Below are 21,645 nucleotides of genomic sequence, written 5' to 3'. Positions count from 1 at the left end.
TTGGAACTATATATATAAATTTATACACACAGTTGTAATCGAAAACCTTCGAGTGACTGCAAAAGACCTGCAGCAAGACTTGGTGGCGACAGGCATTGAGGTTTCAGCTGCACAGTAAGGTGTGTACTTGTAACGTGGTGCGGTGAAGGCAGATAGGAGGCTGGATCCAAACGCAGTTTACACGCTTTATTTAAATAGACTCAAACAGAAACTCAGAACGCGGAACAAGAATCTCAACACTGGGAAACCAACACTCACGTTAATCCTGAAACATATAACAACTCACAAAGACAGGGCAGAAACACAGGGCTTAAATAATCAGGGACAAACGAGCTAGACAGGATAACAAGGGGGCGTGGGAAAATCAGAAACACCTGGGAAAACTAATGAACAAGACAGGGAACCAAAGAACATGACAGGACACAAACCCACATCGTGACATAACCACCCCCTTAAGGGCGGCTCCTGAAGCCCAATAAAACAAACAAAAGTCCAGGAGGGCGGTCTTGGGGGAGGGATGGGGGGCCAGGCCCATGCAGGGGAACAGGACCTGGACCTAGGCAAGGCGGGCCTGGGCCGCAGAGCGTGGGCGGACCAGACTGGGCCAGTGACCAGGGCGGAGCAGGACGAGGCGAAGGCCAGGGCGGAGCAGGACGAGGCGAAGGCCAGGGCAGAGCAGGACGAGGCGAAGGCCAGGGCGGAGCAGGACGAGGCGAAGGCCAGGGCGGAGCAGGACGTGATGGCGGCCATGGAGATGAAGCCCCTGCAGACGACCATGGCGGCGCAGCCCTCATGGTCTCCTCACCGGACCCTTGGCCCCCCCGCAAAAAATACTTGGGGAAATCCACGGGTTCAGGAAAGCCCTCCCGGAGCTTGAAGGGCGCAGGCAGGGCGAGGCGCAGAGGCGGGGCCGGCAGGGCGAGGCGCAGAGGCGGGGCCGGCAGGGCGAGGCGCAGAGGCGGGGCCGGCAGGGCGAGGCATCTGGGAACGCCCTCCGGAGCCTGGCGAGCCAAACGAGTCCTCCTCCTCCTTCTGCGACGGCGCTTCACTGGGCTTGAAACTTTCACTTGGCTGGACTCACTTGACTTGGAACTTGACTCACTTGACTTGGAACTTGACTCACTTGACTTGGAACTTGACTCACTTGACTTGGAAATTGACTCACTTGACTTGGAAATTGACTCACTTGACTTGGAACTTGACTCACTTGACTTGGAACTTGACTTGGAACTTGACTCACTTGACTTGGAACTTGACTCACTTGACTTGGAACTTGACTTGGAACTTGACTCACTTGACTCACTTGACTCGGCGGCACTTGAGGCACTTGACTCGGCGGCACTTGACTCGGCGGCACTTGACTCGGCGGCACTTGACTCGGCGGCACTTGACTCACTTGACTCGGGACTTGACTCACTTGACTCGTTCGCGCCAGCTGGCACGCGTTCAAACTCCGGTTCGGCTGGCGAAACCTCCGCCGCGGTCTCTGGATTAGCAAAATCAACAGGACCAGTGCGGAATACGGCTCGAGGGGTCCGACACGAAGAGTGGGTTTGGCGGAGCAGATGTGCAGCGCGGGTTCGGCTGAGCAGACGTGAAGCGCGGGCTTGAGGAGCGCGGGTTCGGCTGAGCTGAAGTGAAGCGCGGTCTCTCGCCGCTTCTTCTCCTCCACGCCCACAGTAAATGATGAACCGCTCCTGAAGAGGGCCAGGTTGACATACCCCTCCAGGGTCCAGCTGGTACAGTCATCCGGCATTAACTGGGCAACGTCCTCGTCCAACCCGCTCCAAAACAAGTCCATGAGCTCGAGGTCGTCTAAAGCCCCCAGACGACAGCACAACATAAAGTCCCTCACGTACCTCTCGATGGACTGGCCTTCCTGAAATATCGAGGCAAGGAAACTTATGAGGGCCTGGTTGCTGACAACTGCTGGATCCATATTGTGGTGAGTTGTTCTGTAACGTGGTGCGGTGAAGGCAGATAGGAGGCTGGATCCAAACGCAGTTTACACGCTTTATTTAAATAGACTCAAACAGAAACTCAGAACGCGGAACAAGAATCTTAACACTGGGAAAGCAACACTCACGTTAATCCTGAAACATATAACAACTCACAAAGACAGGGCAGAAACACAGGGCTTAAATAATCAGGGACAAACGAGCTAGACAGGATAACAAGGGGGCGTGGGGAAAATCAGAAACACCTGGGAAAACTAATGAACAAGACAGGGAACCAAAGAACATGACAGGACACAAACCCACATCGTGACAGTACTAAACGCATGTCAGAACTCCAAGACGTACACCATTACTGACCCAAAAGCACAAGAAAAGTCAGCTCCAATTTGCTCAAAATCATATAAATAAGCCACAGAAGTTTTGGGATTCTGTTCTGTGGAGCGATGAAACAAAACTAGAACTTTTCGGCCCTATGGATCTGGAGGAAGAAGAATGAAGCATATGCTGAAAAGAACACTCTGCCTACAGTTAAGCATGGTGGTGCCTCAGTGACCACTTTAAACATTTTAGCTATTTCAATTACTTTTGTTTGATTTGTTCAATGCAAATAGCTGAGTCTGTACATTTTGCCAATAAACCTGATTTGCAATGGGGGTTGAATAATTTCAATTACACCTATATATATATATATATATATATATACACTCACCGGCCACTTTATTAGGTACCCCATGCTAGTAACGGGTTGGACCCCCTTTTGCCTTCAGAACTGCCTCAATTCTTCGTGGCATAGATTCAACAAGGTGCTGGAAGCATTCCTCAGGGAGTTTGGTCCATATTGACATGATGGCATCACACAGTTGCCGCAGATTTGTCGGCTGCACATCCATGATGCGAATCTCCCGTTCCACCACATCCCAAAGATGCTCTATTGGGTTGAGATCTGGTGACTGTGGAGGCCATTTTAGTACAGTGAACTCATTGTCATGTTCAAGAAACCAATTTGAAATGATTAGAGCTTTGTGACATGGTGGAAGTAGCCATCAGAGGATGGGTACATGGTGGCCATAAAGGGATGGACATGGTCAGAAACAATGCTCAGGTAGGCCGTGGCATTTAAACGATGCCCAATTGGCACTAAGGGGCCTAAAGTGTGCCAGGAAAACATCCCCCACACCATTACACCACCACCACCAGCCTGCATAGTGGTAACAAGGCATGATGGTTCCATGTTCTCATTCTGTTTACGCCAAATTCTGACTCTAACATCTGAATGTCTCAACAGAAATCGAGACTCATCAGACCAGGCAACATTTTTCCAGTCTTCAACTGTTCAATTTTGGTGAGCTCTTGCAAATTGTAGCCTCTTTTTCCTATTTGTAGTGGAGATGAGTGGTACCCGGTGGAGTCTTCTGCTGTTGTAGCCCATCCGCCTCAAGGTTGTGCGTGTTGTGGCTTCACAAATGCTTTGCTGCATACCTCGGTTGTAACGAGTGGTTATTTCAGTCACTGTTGCCCTTCTATCAGCTCGAACCAGTCTGGCCATTCTCCTCTGACCTCTGGCATCAACAAGGCATTTCCGCCCACAGAACTGCCGCTCACTGGATGTTTTTTCTTTTTCGGACCATTCTCTGTAAACCCTAGAGATGGTTGTGCGTGAAAATCCCAGTAGATTAGCAGTTTCTGAAATACTCAGACCAGCCCTTCTGGCACCAACAATCATGCCATGTTCAAAGTCACTCAAATCACCTTTCTTCCCCATACTGATGCTCGGTTTGAACTGCAGGAGATTGTCTTGACCATGTCTACATGCCTAAATGCACTGAGTTGCCGCCATGTGATTGGCTGCTTAGAAATTAAGTGTTAACGAGCAGTTGGACAGGTGTACCTAATAAAGTGGCCGGTGAGTGTATATATATATATATATATATATATATATATTAATTCAACAAATTTTTCATAATTCATAATTAAAATTGAAATAAGATAATAAATTTGTAAAGATGGTAACAAACGGAACATTACTATAATAAAAACTATTTCTTAACATCTTACACAAACAGAACATTTTACCAACGTATTCTTTATTCTGATTTCTTTTCATGTTTTTTTTTTTTAAAACTGTTGAATTTTCCTTTTTTAACCAAAGTAATATTAATAATTCTTCCTATTTTGGGGTCAGTGCGTTTCGTTACTTTGCAAGACCTTTTGTTCCTTTTGCAAGGGAATACATTTTTTGGTGCCATGTTGGGTTGTCACTTGTGAACCAGTTGAGAGTTTGGATGGATAATTTATTAACTTTGACTTCCTTTAGTCAAAATATGTGTGGGACATAATTAAAGTGAAAGATTTAAATTCTCACCTCTGCACATGTGGTGGTCTTTTAGCCATGGGCTCTTGCTCTTGAGGAGGCAGGTGTCCCCAGAAGTCAGGGAAGGCTAGGATGGAGTATCCAGCAACAGACTTGGTACTGGCTGCAGTGGCGGCGTAGAGACGTGGATTATGGTTGGGAATGCAAGTACCGTACTTCTCCAGAAGCCTGTCCACCATGCTGGAGTGGCCTTCCTGGCCTTTCCTGGAGCAGCTAAGGTAATGTTTATGGAAGTCTCTCGTCTGGAGGTGATTTTCTTCTTGGTCGGAGAGCGACGGGGAGTCTCCCTGGTCACTTGCCGTCTTGTTGTCCAAGTCCCTGTCATCATCTGAGCTTTCATCGACTTCTGAGCTGGAGTCCAAATCCTAGAAGACATGATTTCCCAACTGTTAGAAAGAAGCTGCAAATCTAATGTTGATATTCATGGGGGAAAATATCAAGAGCATCCACAGATGTCAGCTCTTTATACTTGTGGCCACATCAGCAACTCTTAAATCAAAAGTGTAAGAGAAAACAGCAAAAAGGAGACAAAGAGAGATTACAGTAAACATCACCCACAAGATATCCTGTTTTCCCCCTGGCACCGCCAACCACACAGTAACGCAGAATAACAACCCAAAATAAACTCTAGAGGAAATAAAAGTTTTTTTTTAAGAGAATATTGAGGGAGGAAAGCCAAAAAAGGGTAAGGAATTGTTTTGAGGATGGAGCCCAGAGTGGTGCACATCACTTCCAGCTTTCTATTGACTTCAAAAGGGTGATACTGACAGCAAATAGGGTCGTCCAATTACAGTCTTTGACAGGCATAAAATGAACTGTATCAAAATAGCCAAGGGCCCTAACTGCTTTTAGAGCAACCAAATAACAATTTAAGCTCACGCCTCATACATTTCCATAAATTTAGCGGGAAAAAGGCACGTGGTCCAATTCCCTGGCTCATCCCAAAGGTGAACATGAAATGTCCAAGAAACACGATAGATATGATGTGCTGACTGGTGGAAATTCCAGCAGACATCGTGCCGATAAAAGCCTACATCATCGGCGTTCATCTCCCTATAGAAGATCTTTGAATTCTGAATGGCATCCCACGTTCCATCAGTTGCTCTGATCTTCGGCACAGTGCACATAAACTGTATACCATCAAAGTGAATTTGTTAGATACACTTTAGTACTGCACCCTCTGCTATCTCATTGCATTTAAATTTCACTTTTTCCCCTCCTCACACTCCTAAAAATGTGTGTAAACACAAAAACGCCACAACTTCCATGAATACCAATAGCCGAGGATGCATTAATATAAATGAACCCTTGCTGTATAAAAACGTCTCGGGTTTGAGGCTGCATATTGCATCTCAGGGGGGCCTTGCTTTGTCATATTCGTTTTTCAAAACCACAAATAACAACACTAAAACAATGTAGCAGCACAGAGATGTTTTTCAAAGACTTATTTTAATCATGAACTTGATACAGACGAGTACAACGGTCCTTTTGATGAGCTCTGGGAGTGGGAATGTGGGAACGTGTGCTTGGTTGTTCGTTCAAGTGGGTGAGAGGGAGAAAGCAGCGATTCAATTCACTTAGGGAGCGAACTAATCTGTTTTTAGGTCAATTCAATTACACAATCCACCAACCATTAAAACCTATTCATGTCTGATTTTTGAAATCAGAACATAAAAAAGCAAATAAATTACCGAAATTGTGACACATTTGGGAAAGTCTTCCGCAGCTGTCAAACTCAATTCAGAATGGATATTTCTGGCTAAGTAAGTTTGCAAATATCATAAATTGACTTGAGTTGTCACACACACTGATTTGGGGGAAATTTTGGAAAGTGTAGCTTTTCAAGCTATAAGGTACTCAAACTTCAATGAACCATTTCTTTAAAAAAAATAAAAAAATATATAAAAAGTAAAAAGCAGCTACATTGAAGCTATTGCAAGGGAAAATATAAGCATAAATAAACATTCAAAAATCAAAACCTTAATTCACAACTTTTACCTGTAAAATATTAAAGTGTCAAATTCATACACAGCTGCCACTATTAAAATGAATAATTTCTGTTCAGACAAGCAGCAACAATCAGATTTGTGTGTAGGGCTGTAAAATCAAAGAATCGCGTCTAATTGATTGATTGATTGATTGATTGATATTTTTTTTTTATTTGACCACTTAAATATAAAAATATGAAACAGTATGAAACTGTGTCATGCATTAAAAATAAATAAATAAATACATAAGTAGTCAGGGATAACAGAATAAAGCCCAAAGACTTATTTCCGTTGTGGTCCCCCTAATCGCATCTAACATAAAAGTCTGTGTTTACATAATATATGTGTGCGTGTATATACAGTATATTATTATTATATTTATATGTATATTATATATATTTCTGTGTGTGTGTTTCAGTGTATATATACATATTATATATATATATATATATATATATATATATATATACACTGAACAAAATTATAAACGCAAAACTTTTGTTTTTGCCCCCATTTTTCATGAGCTGAACTGAAAGATCTAAGACTTTTTCTATGTACACAAAAGGCCTATTTATCTCAAATATTGTTCACAAATCTGTCTAAATCTGTGTTAGTGAGCACTTCTCCTTTGCCGAGATAATCCATCCACCTCACAGGTGGCATATCAAGATGCTGATTAGGAAACCAGTCAGTATCTGGTGTGACCACCATTTGCCTCACGTAGTGCATCACATCTCCTTCGCATAGAGTTGATCAGATTGTGGCCTGTGGAATGTTGGTCCACTCCTCTTCAATGGCTGTGCGAAGTTGCTGGATATTGGCAGGAACTGGAACACGCTGTTGTATACGCCAATCCAGAGCATCCCAAACATGCTCAATGGGTGACATGTCCGGTGAGTATGCTGGCCATGCAAGAACTGGGATGTTTTCAGCTTCCAGGAATTGTGTACAGATCTTTGCAACATGGGGCAGTGCATTATCATGCTGCAACATGAGGTGATGGTCGTGGATGAATGGAACAACAATGGGCCTCAGGATCTCATCACGATATCTCTGTGCATTCAAAATGCCATCAATAAAATGCACCTGTGTTCGTTGTCCATAATATACGCCTGCCCATACCATAACCCCACCATGGGCCACTCGGTCCACAACGTTGACATCAAAATATTGATGCAAAACGCTCACCCACACAACGCCATACACGCTGTCTGCCATCTGCCCTGTACAGTGAAAACCGGGATTCATCCGTGAAGAGAACACCTCTCCAAAGTGCCAGACCCCATCGAATGTGAGCATTTGCCCACTCAAGTCGGTTACGACGACGAACCGCAGTCTGGTCGAGACCCCGATGAGGACGACGAGCATGCAGATGAGCTTCCCTGAGACGGTTTCTGACAGTTTGTGCAGAAATTGTTTGGTTATGCAAACCGATTGTTGCAGCAGATGTCCGGGTGGCTGGTCTCAGTCGATCTTGAAGATGCTGGATGTGGAAGTCCTGGGCTCGTGTGGTTACACGTGGTCTGCGGTTGTGAGGCCGGTTGGATGTACTGCCAAATTCTCTGAAACGCCTTTGGAGACGGCTTATGGTAGAGAAATGAACGTTTAATTCACGGGCAACAGCTCTGGTGGACATTCCTGCAGTCAGCATGCCAATTGCACGCTCCCTCAAAACTTGCGACAACTGTGGTGATGTGTTGTGTGATAAAACTGCACATTCTAGAGTGGCCTTTTATTGTGGCCAGCCTAAGGAACACCTGTGCAATAATCATGCTGTCTAATCAGCATCTTGATATGCCACACCTGTGACGTGGATGGTTAGTGAGCACTTCTCGGCAAAGAAGAAGTGCTCACTAACACAGATTTAGACAGATTTGTGAACAATATTTGAGAGAAATAGCCCTTTTGTGTAGAAAAAGTCATAGATCTTTGAGTTCAGCCAAAGTCCTTTTAGGCAAGTCATGCCACTCGGCCGCCATCTTGGCAACGCCTCCGGGCAGCTATTTCAGACTAACAAGACCAGGCTCCTATCTAAATGAATGGGCAGAGAGTCAGAACTGCACTTTCACTGGTCACCGGGACATAAAAACTGCATGTATAGAAACAGCAGTAAAATGTGATAAAAATCGCTGAAAAAGTTTGATGACTTTGCCCCAAAATAAGGTTTAAAACGCCTTTTTCCCCACAGGTTAAAGTTTTACTACGCATGTGCAAGGGTTCTCTCCCTCTCTCTCGTGCGCACGCTACACAGTTTAAAGCACAGTATGTGCGAGCTCTAGATTCCGGGAGATTTTAACTAATATGCGGGTATCAGGGAGCCGCATTCAATCTGCGGGAGACTCCTGGAACTTCCGGGAGACTTGGGATGTCTGATATTTACACAACGCACACATACACAGCATATCAAATCTGCTGCCTTTTCAAACAGTAACGTACACTCACCGGCCACTTTATTAGGTACACCTGTCCAACTGCTCGTTAACACTTAATTTCTAAGCAGCCAATCACATGGCGGCAACTCAGTGCATTTAGGCATGTAGACATGGTCAAGACAATCTCCTGCAGTTCAAACCGAGCATCAGTATGGGGAAGAAAGTTGATTTGAGTGACTTTGAACGTGGCATGATTGTTGGTGCCAGAAGGGCTGGTCTGAGTATTTCAGAAACTGCTAATCTACTGGGATTTTCACGCACAACCATCTCTAGGGTTTACAGAGAATGGTCCGAAAAAGAAAAAACATCCAGTGAGCGGCAGTCCTGTGGGCGGAAATGCCTTCTTGATGCCAGAGGTCAGAGGAGAATGGCCAGACTGGTTCGAGCTGATAGAAGGGCAACAGTGACTGAAATAACCACTCGTTACAACCGAGGTATGCAGCAAAGCATTTGTGAAGCCACAACACGCACAACCTTGAGGCGGATGGGCTACAACAGCAGAAGACTCCACCGGGTACCACTCATCTCCACTACAAATAGGAAAAAGAGGCTACAATTTGCAAGAGCTCACCAAAATTGAACAGTTGAAGACTGGAAAAATGTTGCCTGGTCTGATGAGTCTCGATTTCTGTTGAGACATTCAGATGTTAGAGTCAGAATTTGGCGTAAACAGAATGAGAACATGGAACCATCATGCCTTGTTACCACTGTGCAGGCTGGTGGTGGTGGTGTAATGGTGTGGGGGATGTTTTCCTGGCACACTTTAGGCCCCTTAGTGCCAATTGGGCATCGTTTAAATGCCACGGCCTACCTGAGCATTGTTTCTGACCATGTCCATCCCTTTATGGCCACCATGTACCCATCCTCTGATGGCTACTTCCACCATGTCACAAAGCTCTAATCATTTCAAATTGGTTTCTTGAACATGACAATGAGTTCACTGTACTAAAATGGCCTCCACAGTCACCAGATCTCAACCCAATAGAGCATCTTTGGGATGTGGTGGAACGGGAGATTCGCATCATGGATGTGCAGCCGACAAATCTGCGGCAACTGTGTGATGCCATCAAGTCAATATGGACCAAACTCCCTGAGGAATGCTTCCAGCACCTTGTTGAATCTATGCCACGAAGAATTGAGGCAGTTCTGAAGGCAAAAGGGGGTCCAACCCGTTACTAGCATGGGGTACCTAATAAAGTGGCCGGTGAGTGTATTTTGCCCTGTCGCAAACCTCAACTGTGCGCATGCGTCAGTGGAACCAGACGATAGGCTTAAATGCTTCCCGGCTTGACTGTTAAAAGCAGACGATTGGCTTTTCAGCGGGAGGGGCGGGACATGTCCAGACAACCGCCATCTTTGGCGTTACGGGTTTTCCCTATATAGTTGTATTGAGGATTGAGGAAGTGGCATGTCTCTATATAAATAGTCTCTGGTTCAGCTCATGAAAAATGGGGGCAAAAACAAAAGTGTTGCGTTTATAATTTTGTTCAGTGTATATATAATAATATACACACACAGTATTTATACAGTATATATAAATATACACAGAAATATATATAATATACACAAATATAATATATATATGTATATATATACACACACACACATGTAAATAAAAGACTTATGTTAGATGTGATTAATTGATTTTACAGCTCTATTTGTGTATACCTTTTTAATTGTTTCTTTCTTTGTGTGTGTGTGTGTGTGTGTGTGTGTGTGTGTGTGTGTGTGTGTGTGTGTGTGTGTGTGTGTGTGTGTGTGTGTGTGTGTGTGTGTGTGTGTGTGTGTGTGTACAGTATATATATATATATATATATCAACACACACAGAAAATAAAATTATAAATGAAATATTATGAGTAAGCTATTTAAAATTGTGCAGTAATGCTAGTCATGCCTTGACTAAGGAACTGTGTCAGAAGAAAAAAAAAAAGACTCATGCATGTCGAGTCTTTGGCTTAGTCAGCAGAGAAACCAGGATGTTGGTGTCATGCTGAATTGAAATGCACATCTAATTTTCAACTCCTGGCTGTCCTGTACAGTATCACACAAAGAGTTGAATATCAAAGGGAAACGTATTATCCTGAGGCGAGTCCTCGGGGGAAGAGACCCTTACGTTACCCTCCCTCTGAGAGCACAAGCTCTGTGCCAATCTCACTTTCCGGGTTTATGTTTCACATCTCAACCCTTTATCGAGCCCACAATATTTCTGACAGCTCTGCACTTTTACCTGTGTTCTCTTCCGCGGAACCCTAGCGTGTCGCTATGTATTAAACCCGTTTAATTATGGCCTTTGTTTTGGCCCGAAGATTATAGGTGGAGCATCGTTGTCGTGCAAGATTAATAGTGGGTAACTGATTGGCATGAATATCCTGCTGTAAATTCTTTTCATCTTGGTATTTTCCACAGCATGCATAATGCAGCAATGTGATTACAATCCCTGCGTCCAATCCAGTCGCAGAGTCTCCAGATCACAGTGGCATTTAATGATAATGGGAGAGATACATGAAAGACGCGTATGGAGAAGGGGGGCCAGGATGGACAGTATGCTTTCAGGGTTCGATATACTGAGTTAAACCAGAAGAAAACAATGCAAAATTGTATAATGAACATTCGTACATTATAATCAATATTATAATCAATTATAGACAATCCCAAAAAAAAAAAAAAAAAAAAAAAAAAAAATATAACTAAAGCAAAAATTAATTTCCAAAATAAATTATAAATAAATTTAATGTTTTCATGTTTTTTATTGTGATGACAAGTTAGAATTTATTCGATTTTATATTATGAGCAATAATAATAGCAACAATCTTTTTTTCATACAGCCGTAGACAAATCAAATCACAACAAATAATCACACATATAAATGGGACAAATACATCTAAGATGGTCGGGGTGAGTAAATAATGACATTTTCATTTTTGGGTGAACTTCTCCTTTAATGACTTCTCATAATGAGGAAGAAGCATGGCAAGAACTGCTTGGCCTTTATGTCTAGAATTTGCAGATAGAATTGATTTTAAAAATGTTAAATTGAAACAAAAAAGTGAATTAGTAGCTCGTCATTTCCCTTCGAGACCTGGAATTACAACATCAATACGTGCGAGAGGAAATGAACCAAGGAGAAGCAGCTTTTCAACAGCAGTAGTACATCATGTTATATCATTTGAATTAAAATAGTGGCAGCGTCTGAATAAGAAGGGAGTTGAACGTCGATGAACCGGAGGTGTGTTGACATTTCTATTAGTTTGAACTCATCCGCATGCTAAAGGCAGCCACGCAGGGATTTCTCCAAGACAGCCGCAGGCGTGTTATTGTGCTGCTAGAGCAGCCGTCAATCAAAACGATACCAGTCGCTCATGATGGGAAGGGTGGTGACACATTTAAAATGAAGAGTCACACTGAACATATTATAGAACTTGAAATGTCATCACTCATTCCTGTCAATGGCCCTACGGTTGACTGACCCGCAGCAGGGTTAAGAGCAGAATGGTGAAATCACCAGAGGTCGTGCAACGAGCTAAAAAGACTATTTTTATATTGATTTATGATTGATTGTTTTTATTCAAAATAAAAACTGAAAATAAATATTCGATTTTGAATTTAGGTAAATGAACAAGAAATATTTAAGGTTCAACGCTAATATATATACACACACACACATTATTAGTAGTACTATTATAATGACCTAAATATCAGTGCATAATAATTTTAAAAAATAAGAAGAAAATATTATATAATAAAATAATATTGCAGTAGAAATGCTAAATAGAAGCATATATATATATATATATATATATATATAAAAATACATTTGAAATAACTGAAAATACACACATTTTCTTTGACTATCAAGCAAAAAGCTACCACATAATTATTGCTACTACTGAGAGATTAGATGAAACATTTCTTGTGGACGTTCTGCCAACAGGATGTTCCTCATTTTTCCCCAGAACACTTCAGGTCAGCAAAAACAGGAACAAAATCACTCTATTAAGATGAAGAGTGAGGCAAACATGCCGCCGTAGTAAGGATTTTTTTTAAAGCATAATGAGGTAATTTTCGGTACAAGCCGTGTCCCTGTTGTGCTCTTAAGTTGCAGTGTTGCCGTTGCAGTAGGTATTATAGCACATCCTGCTCCCATCAAAATCTCTTACAGCTTCCACACAAGGTCCATTTTCACCCCAAGTGCACTTAGAGACACTTCATATAAACTTTATCCTGGGTGTCTACCATTAAGAGCAGTACACTCGTAACTTTCACGCCTGGCTGCAACAACTAAACCCCAGAGATGCTGACGGTTTCCAAAAAATCTCTTTAAAATATTTCTCGGGAGCGGATTAAAATGAACATGAACATTCTTAATGCACATTCCTGGTCTTATTGTGCATGAATTATCAGGCACGTTATTCTAAAGAAAAATTAACGCCATTTCATGTTGTCATCATCTTGAAGTTATGCATTAATATTCTGGGTTCTATAAACTGTAAGTTACACTCAATCGACAGCATCTGTGGCACAGTGTTGATAGCACAAAAATGTATTTCCACTTGTCACTTTTTCTTTAAAATTAAGAAAAATCTGGATTACATTTGAACACAATGGAAGTGATTGGGGCAAATTTATGAACAAAACACACACTGTTTCTATAGTATAGCCACAAGATATCAAGAATATGCATGTTAGCATGATTATAGTGTCAAAAAAATTACTTGGTAACCCTTTCTAACTAAAGTTATACCCAATTTTATAATTTCCTAAATCACTGTACAAATGATTTAAACAGCTTTACAGCTCATATAATACACACATTTCAACTATCTATTGTAAGTGCTATTTATGAAATGAAAAGCTTGACATTTCTTTTTTAAATCCTCCGAAAATAGGCCTATTTCAGTTCCGTTGTAAATGTTTAAACCGTAACCTCGATTTTGCCTTTTTTTTAAAGAAAACAAGGGACGAGTTCACCTTTTTTTTTTTGGTAGCATCTTAAAAATAAAGGTTCGTTATTGGAATCTATGGTTCCATGAAGAACCTTTATCGTCCATGGAACCTTTCCATTGTTCTTTACAGTGGAAAAAGCTTCTTTAGATGTTTCTAAACTGTTCTTCACACCAAGAAAAAAATTGTTCTTTTAAGAACTGTTCACTTAAAAGTTTCTTTGGGGAACCAAAAAGGGTTCTTCTATGGCATCAGTGTGAAAACCCCCTTTTGGAACCTTTTTTTTAATTATGTCACAAATGCTGCCGTTCAAAAGTAACTTGTATTGAACCTGACATCTTTTTGAAAAACCTTTTTTTGAAATACAGTGCTGATGTAGATATGGAGGTTCAATGGTTTTGGTTTACTGCATCAGAGGGTGAAGACGTTCACCTGGAAGTCATGGTGCAGCTCAGGGCAGAGGCGCACATATTGGCCCAGCTGCTCCAGGGGTCTGTCAGGCTCTGGTCGGGGACACAGCTTGTTCACATCTGTTTCCAGGTCATCTTCCTGCCATGGAGAAACACAGAGCTATAAACACTGTTCACTCATAAGCTTGACTGCAGACTGAAACATATATCTTCCCCTGTCACTGCATGTGAGGACCAGAGGCCATGTGACCAGCTCCAGCCAATAGAATGCAGCAGGCTCTGATCTCTGACCTTCACTCAGTCTATTTCTATGGCAAGTGGGCCAAGCAGCAGACAAACAGCAATTACACACCTTATTTGCCAGGTGAGGCACATGTAAGCGGTCACCCCTACAGCTGTGGTGTAAATGTCAAATCTCACACATACAAAAGGCCATTTTTGCAGTTCTTTTTTTGTGCCACTAGGAAATAGAAATTGGGTAAAGTGATGCTATTAACACCCCCTCAAAATATTTCCATGGCTTTTATATATATATAAATATCTTTACAATAAATTGAGTATTAAATCGAAGATCAATCTCAAAATCTAAACACTTCCATTATGTTTTGACATAACAATAAAAGCCCACTTGCATTACAAATACGCCTATAATGTTCACATTTTATATAAAAAAATAAAAATAAAAAATGATTGCCCCTTTAAAGCCCCTTGACATTCTTGTGTTGTTTTTTTTTGCATTATGAGGACAAAATGGAAGAGAAAAATAATAATAATTGGATAAAGTTTAATAATTTAAATATGTGGACATGTTCTGAGCCTAAATACTTTAAAGTAATATTTCTGGATTATAATTACAGACAGAGTATTACATTATTTTGGCAAAAGAAAAATCTAAAATATTTAATTTAAAGGTTTAAATTAAAATATATTTTTTATATATTTTATTTATTCATTTATTTGTTTTGCATGGCATTTATCTGCTGTAGATTCACATTAAATTAAACTTTTCTTATTCAAAAAATTGCCTTAGATTATCAGATTAATATCAGTTTTTAATTGATTTATTAATCTCTGATTTTTTGTTTTTTATCAAGACTCAAATACTGCCATTTTTGTCACTGAATAGTATAAAAGTAGCATATTTGGAGGGTGTCTCTTAAAACAAAGTTTTGAGCGGCAGTGGCTCAGTGGTTCATGTGGGTTGTCTACAAACCGGAAGGTTGGTGGTTCAATCCTCGGTTCCACCTGACCAAGTGTCGAGGTGTCCATGAGCAAGACACCTAACCCCGGCTGCTCCCGACGAGCTGGATGGCGCCTTGCATGGCTGCCGTCGCCCGTCGGTGTATGAATGAGTGTGTGAATGGGTGAATGTGAGGAAAATGTAAAGCGCTTTGGTGGCCATTGGGTCTGTGAAAGCGCTATATAAATGCAGTCCATTTACCATTACCATTACAAAGTTTTGAGGCAAATTCTTCAGACTGTCAAACAGTAGAAACATTTGATCAGCTCCAATTAAAATACAACTTATACCAACATGGGTAATATTTCGCTGTAAATGTCCTTAACTAAATCTTTGAGCATGAATTCACGCTACAGAGTGGGCATAAAGTACCATGTGGCATCTTAGTCATGGCAAGAGGATGAAGCGCAGACATGGAAATAAAGCAAATGCATTAACAGTATTTGAAGAGAGCGTGTAGGGCAGAAGAGGATGAAAGCACTTTGGTTTGGTGGTGCCGTCTCAGCAGGGACAGGATTGTGAAGTCATTGATTTATGGCTGAATCAGGGGCCCTATTATTGAAGTTATGTGAGAACAGGAAGCTGCTTGTGTCAGGCTCCTGTCAAACGCAGAACCTGCTCTTCAATCACATTTTAAGAGGGAGAATGAATCAGTGGAATTTACCGCACATCGTTCGCTCTGTCAAAATTACGATGCAGGATCGCACAGACCGCGATGTGTGCGTGCATGCGTTGAAGGTGCTGCTCACGTCTTCCTCGAGAACAAATCTCAAAACACTCACGTAGTCCCTGTTGTCTGGCTCCTCGTTCTCCGTGTCTTCGTCACTGTCATCTTCTAAACTGCCATCTTTCAATAAGGAAGAAAGAAAGATAAACAACACGCGAGACTAAGGCGTAAATGTCAAGATGAGCAAAATATGGCAGTTCATCTGTAGGATCAAACAGGACCTGCCCAGAGTCCTCAAACATTAGCTCTTTCTACCTCTGATATGTTCACATAAAAGCAGATATCTGCCACATACTCAGGTGGCGTATGTTGTGCTATACCAGAAAGGACAGACAACCATCAAATGAAAAGAGTTTCGAAGCATAATTCAGTTGAAATAAAATAAAAAAACACACGTAAAAATAAAAAACAAATAAATACAATTATTTATATTAAATAATTATATAAATAATTAAATATATAATTATGTGTGTGTGTCTATACATATACACACAAATACACACACACACAGATAGATAGATAGATAGATAGATAGATAGATAGATAGATAGATAGATAGATAGATAGATAGATAGATAGATAGATAGATAGATAGATAGATAGATAGATAGATAGATAGATAGATAGATAGATAGATAGATAGATAGATAGATAGATAGATAGATAGATAGATAGAGATCTTTGATTATTTACATAAATGTTAACTTCCAGAGATAAAATAAAATGAAATAGAAATAAATGTAGTCATGCCTCTTCTGAGTTCGCTTCACAGGCTTTCATCTGATTTGATGGCAGCAAATCAAAACATAACACTAAAATCGATTTAATTTTATAACAACCTCTGCTAAACCAAATGACTGGTTAGTGGTTACATAATTTTTTTTTAAGTGTGTTCAATGTATTTTATTTGGTGTGGATGAAGTGTAAATTGACTGTGGGATAAATTAGGATGAGTCATATATTTTAGAGGGAGGATGTGAATTAATATAACCCAGTTTATGAGAGCTAATAATGTTAATGGCAGCATTGCTAAAATGTCAAAATCACATTAAGTTATTTTGCTGTTAGAACAGTGTTAAAAATTTAGTGTTAAACAAGTCTAAGCTTAGCTTTGCTAGTTTAAGTGGATTTAGCAGGTCTCCTAGCTCCCTAAACCCCTCTAAACCCATCAAAATAGGCTAGCCTAATAAGCTTGATGGACAGCTAAGACCAGCAAACCACCTTAGGCTGGTTTAAGATTTTTGGTTTCACTCTATTTTGATGGTCCCTTTACAACACATTCTGTTGACTATGTAGTAGCGTTACACCTACATGTCTAATAACTCACATTAGAGTGTTAATAGAGTATTAGTAGGACTGGTAAGTTTAGGGTTAGAATAATATTCAAAAGGGACCATCAAAATAAAATGTTAGGGTTTTAAAATAGTTATATATAACAGATTAATACTAAACACTAAATCACTGCGTAATCTCTTACATCACCTAAGGGTGTTTTCCTGTGATTTTCGCAGCTAAACGCTAATAAAACAGACGAAACAGGGCAACAAGGAAGTACTACAGCTACAGTCCAATCGTCTTGGAGATTAACATCATCTTATCTGCCTGGCCAGATTGGACAGCAAATAAGCTCAGTGTTATGGGTCACTCGTATCTTTCAGTTTAGAAGGGTTTGTCGTCAGCAAAGATGCTAACATTAGCGGTTAGCATGTTAAGAGTGCGAAAAACCTGCAGAAACTTCTCGATTAGTAAGCAGGATGGGTCACAGCGTTATCTCAAACCAGATAGGGGCGGCAACACGTATCATCCCGGCGGGTAAAAAAAGTCAACCGCACTATTTATTACGATAAACAGATAATCATTTAGTTCGGTCTGATATCGGCCTTCCCAGCTCTCCAGCACCCTTGCTCGAGATAAAAGCAATGGGAAACTCATTAGTGAGAACGGCCCAGCAGGAAACCTCTTACGTGGTGTCTGAATCTATAAGGTGTTACGTATGAAAAGTGTGTTGAACAACAATATTCTAGACTCTTGTGCAGAGAAAAGCGGTATTAACGCATTAATACATGTGGTGGAGATGTGTGGTACGTACATATATAAAAACGTGCACACTAACACTCTTCACTATGCTGTAGTGAGTCGAGCACCCACAGTGTCATTGGGCAGTGTTGCCCGGGCAACCACCTCAGAGCTCCCTGCGAAACAAGTGAGTATAGACTATTGTATTGTGGGTCAGCGAAGAGCAATCTGCTGTTCTCTGGCCAAGCATATCTTCCGTTTCTTGTTTTCCTTTACTCTGTTTACGGCTGCTCGGGTTCTGACCTTGTTCAAAGAGAACATTTGCATAAGATGACCTAGTCAAAAAGAAACACGTCTGCCAAAAGAGGGTTGTACTGTAGTTCATTTATGCCCAATACTGCTGTACAGCATAAGAGTTAGAAAAAACAGCATCTTAGTCAAAATGGCCTCTGAATCTGGTTTAGAACAACTGATACCTCACATTGCCTGCTTTCACAAGGGTCAGTCTTGACATTTACTTCACAGCAAAGGTCTGAATGATCACAACTTGTATGGCTTGTATGGCTATGAAATAAAATATGTGAGAATATCCAAAAAATATGTGCATTTGAATGAATAATTTTATCAATTATTATTATATATTTACAATAAGTAATACAATAATAATATTACTAATAATTGTATAATTGAATAAGCATAGCACACATTTCGATTTGTGTCAAATGAGAGAAGTAAATAAGCGTGCATTACCCACATTGCAGTAGTTGCGCTTTAAATTAATTCATTTGTTTATAATGAATTCTATAATAATTATGTCTTTTTCATTCTTGTTCTGTTCGGAATACCATTCAATTTAAAAAGGATTTATTAACGTTTGTAAAGTTTGTAAATGTTTAATTTTATTTATTGGTATTTTACATCATTTCTGAATGTAATAATAAAATGTGACTTATATACCGATGTGTCACAATCTGTGTGTTTAGATGTGTTTTCATGGACTTTTAGTTTGCATTCATCAGTTACCTGTTTCCTGTGTTTCCTTTGTTCCTAATTTCCCAGCAGGCATCAGTTGTCATCTAATTATCACACCTGTTCGTTATGTTGTCATTATCACTGTTTAAGTTCCTCTTTGTGCTCCTTTCAATTGTCCGGTATTGTTTGTGCTATGCACACTGAAAGCGTTGTGTTTTCTCATTGGATTATCTATTTTTGCTGTATTTATTAAACTACCTTCATTTTCCTTCATCATCCTTGGACACTAAACGTTACACAATGCAACTTATCAGTGAGTTTTTTTTCTCTCTCAACAATGTCATTTTGACCGTGCGACTTATAGTCAGGTGTGACCTATTTCCTCGAAAATAAGGTAATATATAGAAAAATAATTTAAATTGAACATGGAAGTGTCAAATTTAAATCAGTTTTGAATTAAATTCAATTTGTCTGTTGTCTGTTTTGTCTGGTTTATATATTTGTTGATAATTGTATTATTAGTTATGAATAACAATTCGTTGCTTGGAAGGAACCAATGAGAGGTATGGATATAAATACTTTCAAACTTTCCAAACTCGCATACTCTGCACTATACTACTCCTACTATAGAAGTCTAATAGAGGAAAAATGGGATATATTGTGTTGGCTGAAAGAATTTTCTAGACTCATTAAATGCCCAGCGCCTGTGTGATAACAGGGGCAAATTTGGCCTGGCCGATAAGGACTTTGTCAGGCACTAATAGCCAAAGGCAGTGTGTAAAGGCTAAATATCTCTAGTGGGACAGACTCAGTGTCCCTCACGGACAGACTGTGCGAGGAGAATAATAGTAACTGTTGGGTGTTTGGCAGTGCAATAAAGAAGCTGGCTTAAAAACCCAGGGAACATAAACCTTACCGTAAAGTCCTAAATCAGCATCCCAGTCATCGACAGGCCTCCCAGGAAGAGGAAAGCTGTAGGCACTCTTATCTGAGGTCAGTGGAAGAGGGACTTTGGGATTGCACTTCCTCATCAGCTGGATCGCTGGTTCCACCAGAGATTCAAGACCTTTCATGGTCAAGCAGGTCTTCAGACGAAACGTAATCAGTTAGAAATACTTCAAGGTGCTACATGTGATCTCCAAACAACTTTTCCTCTGGGCAAAATATGTAGCAAAAGCAAAAATGTGCTTCTTTACAGCACATTAACAGACAGTTAGAGCATCATCTGGAAGCGACTGGGGCTGGTTTACTTAGCAAGGTCGATAAAAATCACTGTGATATAAAGGCAAATGATTGGCAATGATGAGGAACAGAGAAATGTAATTACGGAAGGTAGTAAAAAAAAAAATTTTTTAAAAAAAAAAGTTCAAACACAAAAAAATATCACAATATGAGATGTTACGAGAACTTTGAGACCAAAGTGGGCTGAAATATCACCTGAGTGGTCTGGAAGAGAAGACTAATGCCACCTTCGGCGACCATGGCGTGTCTGCCCACATCTGAGTTGGCGGCACGGTGCAGGCAATGCAGTAGGGCTCTACGGATAGGAATGTTTTTAAGGTTGGCGTCGTTGTTGTGCCAGTCTTCGTACACCTTCAGGAGATCTGCGATGTAGCCTTTTGCGAAGGCAGTCCGACAGTTGACCTCTGTAGAAGAACACAAAGAAAATTCTGCATATTTAATCACACAGTAAACATTGATTTATTCTCTCTAAAATCTTAATAATGGATTCATTTTCCAGCCAGACCAAAGTTTATACTACTGAGAAAAAAAGACAATTTAGCAGCATGTTTTGTAACATCCCTTCTTATTGGAAAGAAAATGTGTTTGTGACTGGACATGATAATAGTAAAGGTAACATTTGAGAAATGTAGCCAAGTTAGTAACGACTCTACTTTTCTATTTACCACTGTAAATACTGCTCATACTCATTAGCTTTATTATTTGTCCTGGTCTTAATGACCAAGATGTATATCATTCATTATCACTCTTTCCAAGTCCTTTGTCCATAAGGCTTTTGAATAATTAAAGTCTAAGAGGCTGACATTAATTTAACCAAGAACACAGTGTCCATTTGAATACATGCCAAATTTGTTTTTGAGGAGAAAGAAGCTTTTTTGCTAGTTAGCATGTTAGAGACAGGCTAATATTTATTGGAAGCATCTGTATGTATCATTCATATTCAAATTGACCTCTCTTTCTCTCTTACTTTCTCATGTCACGCTCTGTTGTGCTATGTATTAATAAAATGTAATAAGAACATACATCATTCGGGCACTAAAGAGCCATATCAACAGAATGCAATAACACTGGGATGATGGAGAGGGAACAAAAAGGCATGTGACTCTGCCTGTCAGAGCGAAAAGATTTCTCAGTGTGGCACAAAAGGTTAAATGAGATCAAAAACAAGATGGCGGAGAGAGAGCCACTCTAGGCGAAGACTTAATTTCCGTTCTTTAAGTCAGTGACAGGTCTGATGCCTGAGGTAAAGCACGGTTATGTCTCATAGCGCCCCTTAGTTCTCTATGTCGTGAATCAGTATATTGTGAACTAGAATACTGCCACTAGCAAGGGTCTTGTTCTACTAA

At 40.5% G+C, this 21,645-nt stretch overlaps 1 protein-coding gene across 3 annotated transcripts in view; it reads right to left on the bottom strand.

Annotated features, from left to right (window-relative positions):
• LOC130085185 (cytosolic carboxypeptidase 4) overlaps nucleotides 1-21,645 on the bottom strand; it is a 257,663-nt gene that overhangs the window by 117,916 nt on the left and 118,102 nt on the right. For all 3 annotated transcript variants that reach the window (XM_056250800.1, XM_056250801.1, XM_056250802.1), the window contains exons 8-12: nucleotides 20,495-20,703; nucleotides 19,974-20,142; nucleotides 16,125-16,189; nucleotides 14,125-14,241; nucleotides 4,321-4,694 (exon numbers count right to left, since the gene is read on the bottom strand). In XM_056250800.1, the coding sequence (XP_056106775.1) occupies nucleotides 4,321-4,694; nucleotides 14,125-14,241; nucleotides 16,125-16,189; nucleotides 19,974-20,142; nucleotides 20,495-20,703 (934 nt within the window). The remainder of the gene's footprint in view (nucleotides 1-4,320; nucleotides 4,695-14,124; nucleotides 14,242-16,124; nucleotides 16,190-19,973; nucleotides 20,143-20,494; nucleotides 20,704-21,645) is intronic.

The sequence above is a fragment of the Rhinichthys klamathensis genome, unplaced genomic scaffold (assembly GCF_029890125.1).
Source record: "Rhinichthys klamathensis goyatoka isolate OS25496 unplaced genomic scaffold, OSU_Roscu_1.1 h1tg000076l_1, whole genome shotgun sequence".
Taxonomy (NCBI): domain Eukaryota; kingdom Metazoa; phylum Chordata; class Actinopteri; order Cypriniformes; family Leuciscidae; genus Rhinichthys; species Rhinichthys klamathensis.
This window is presented reverse-complemented; position numbering and strand designations above follow the sequence as displayed.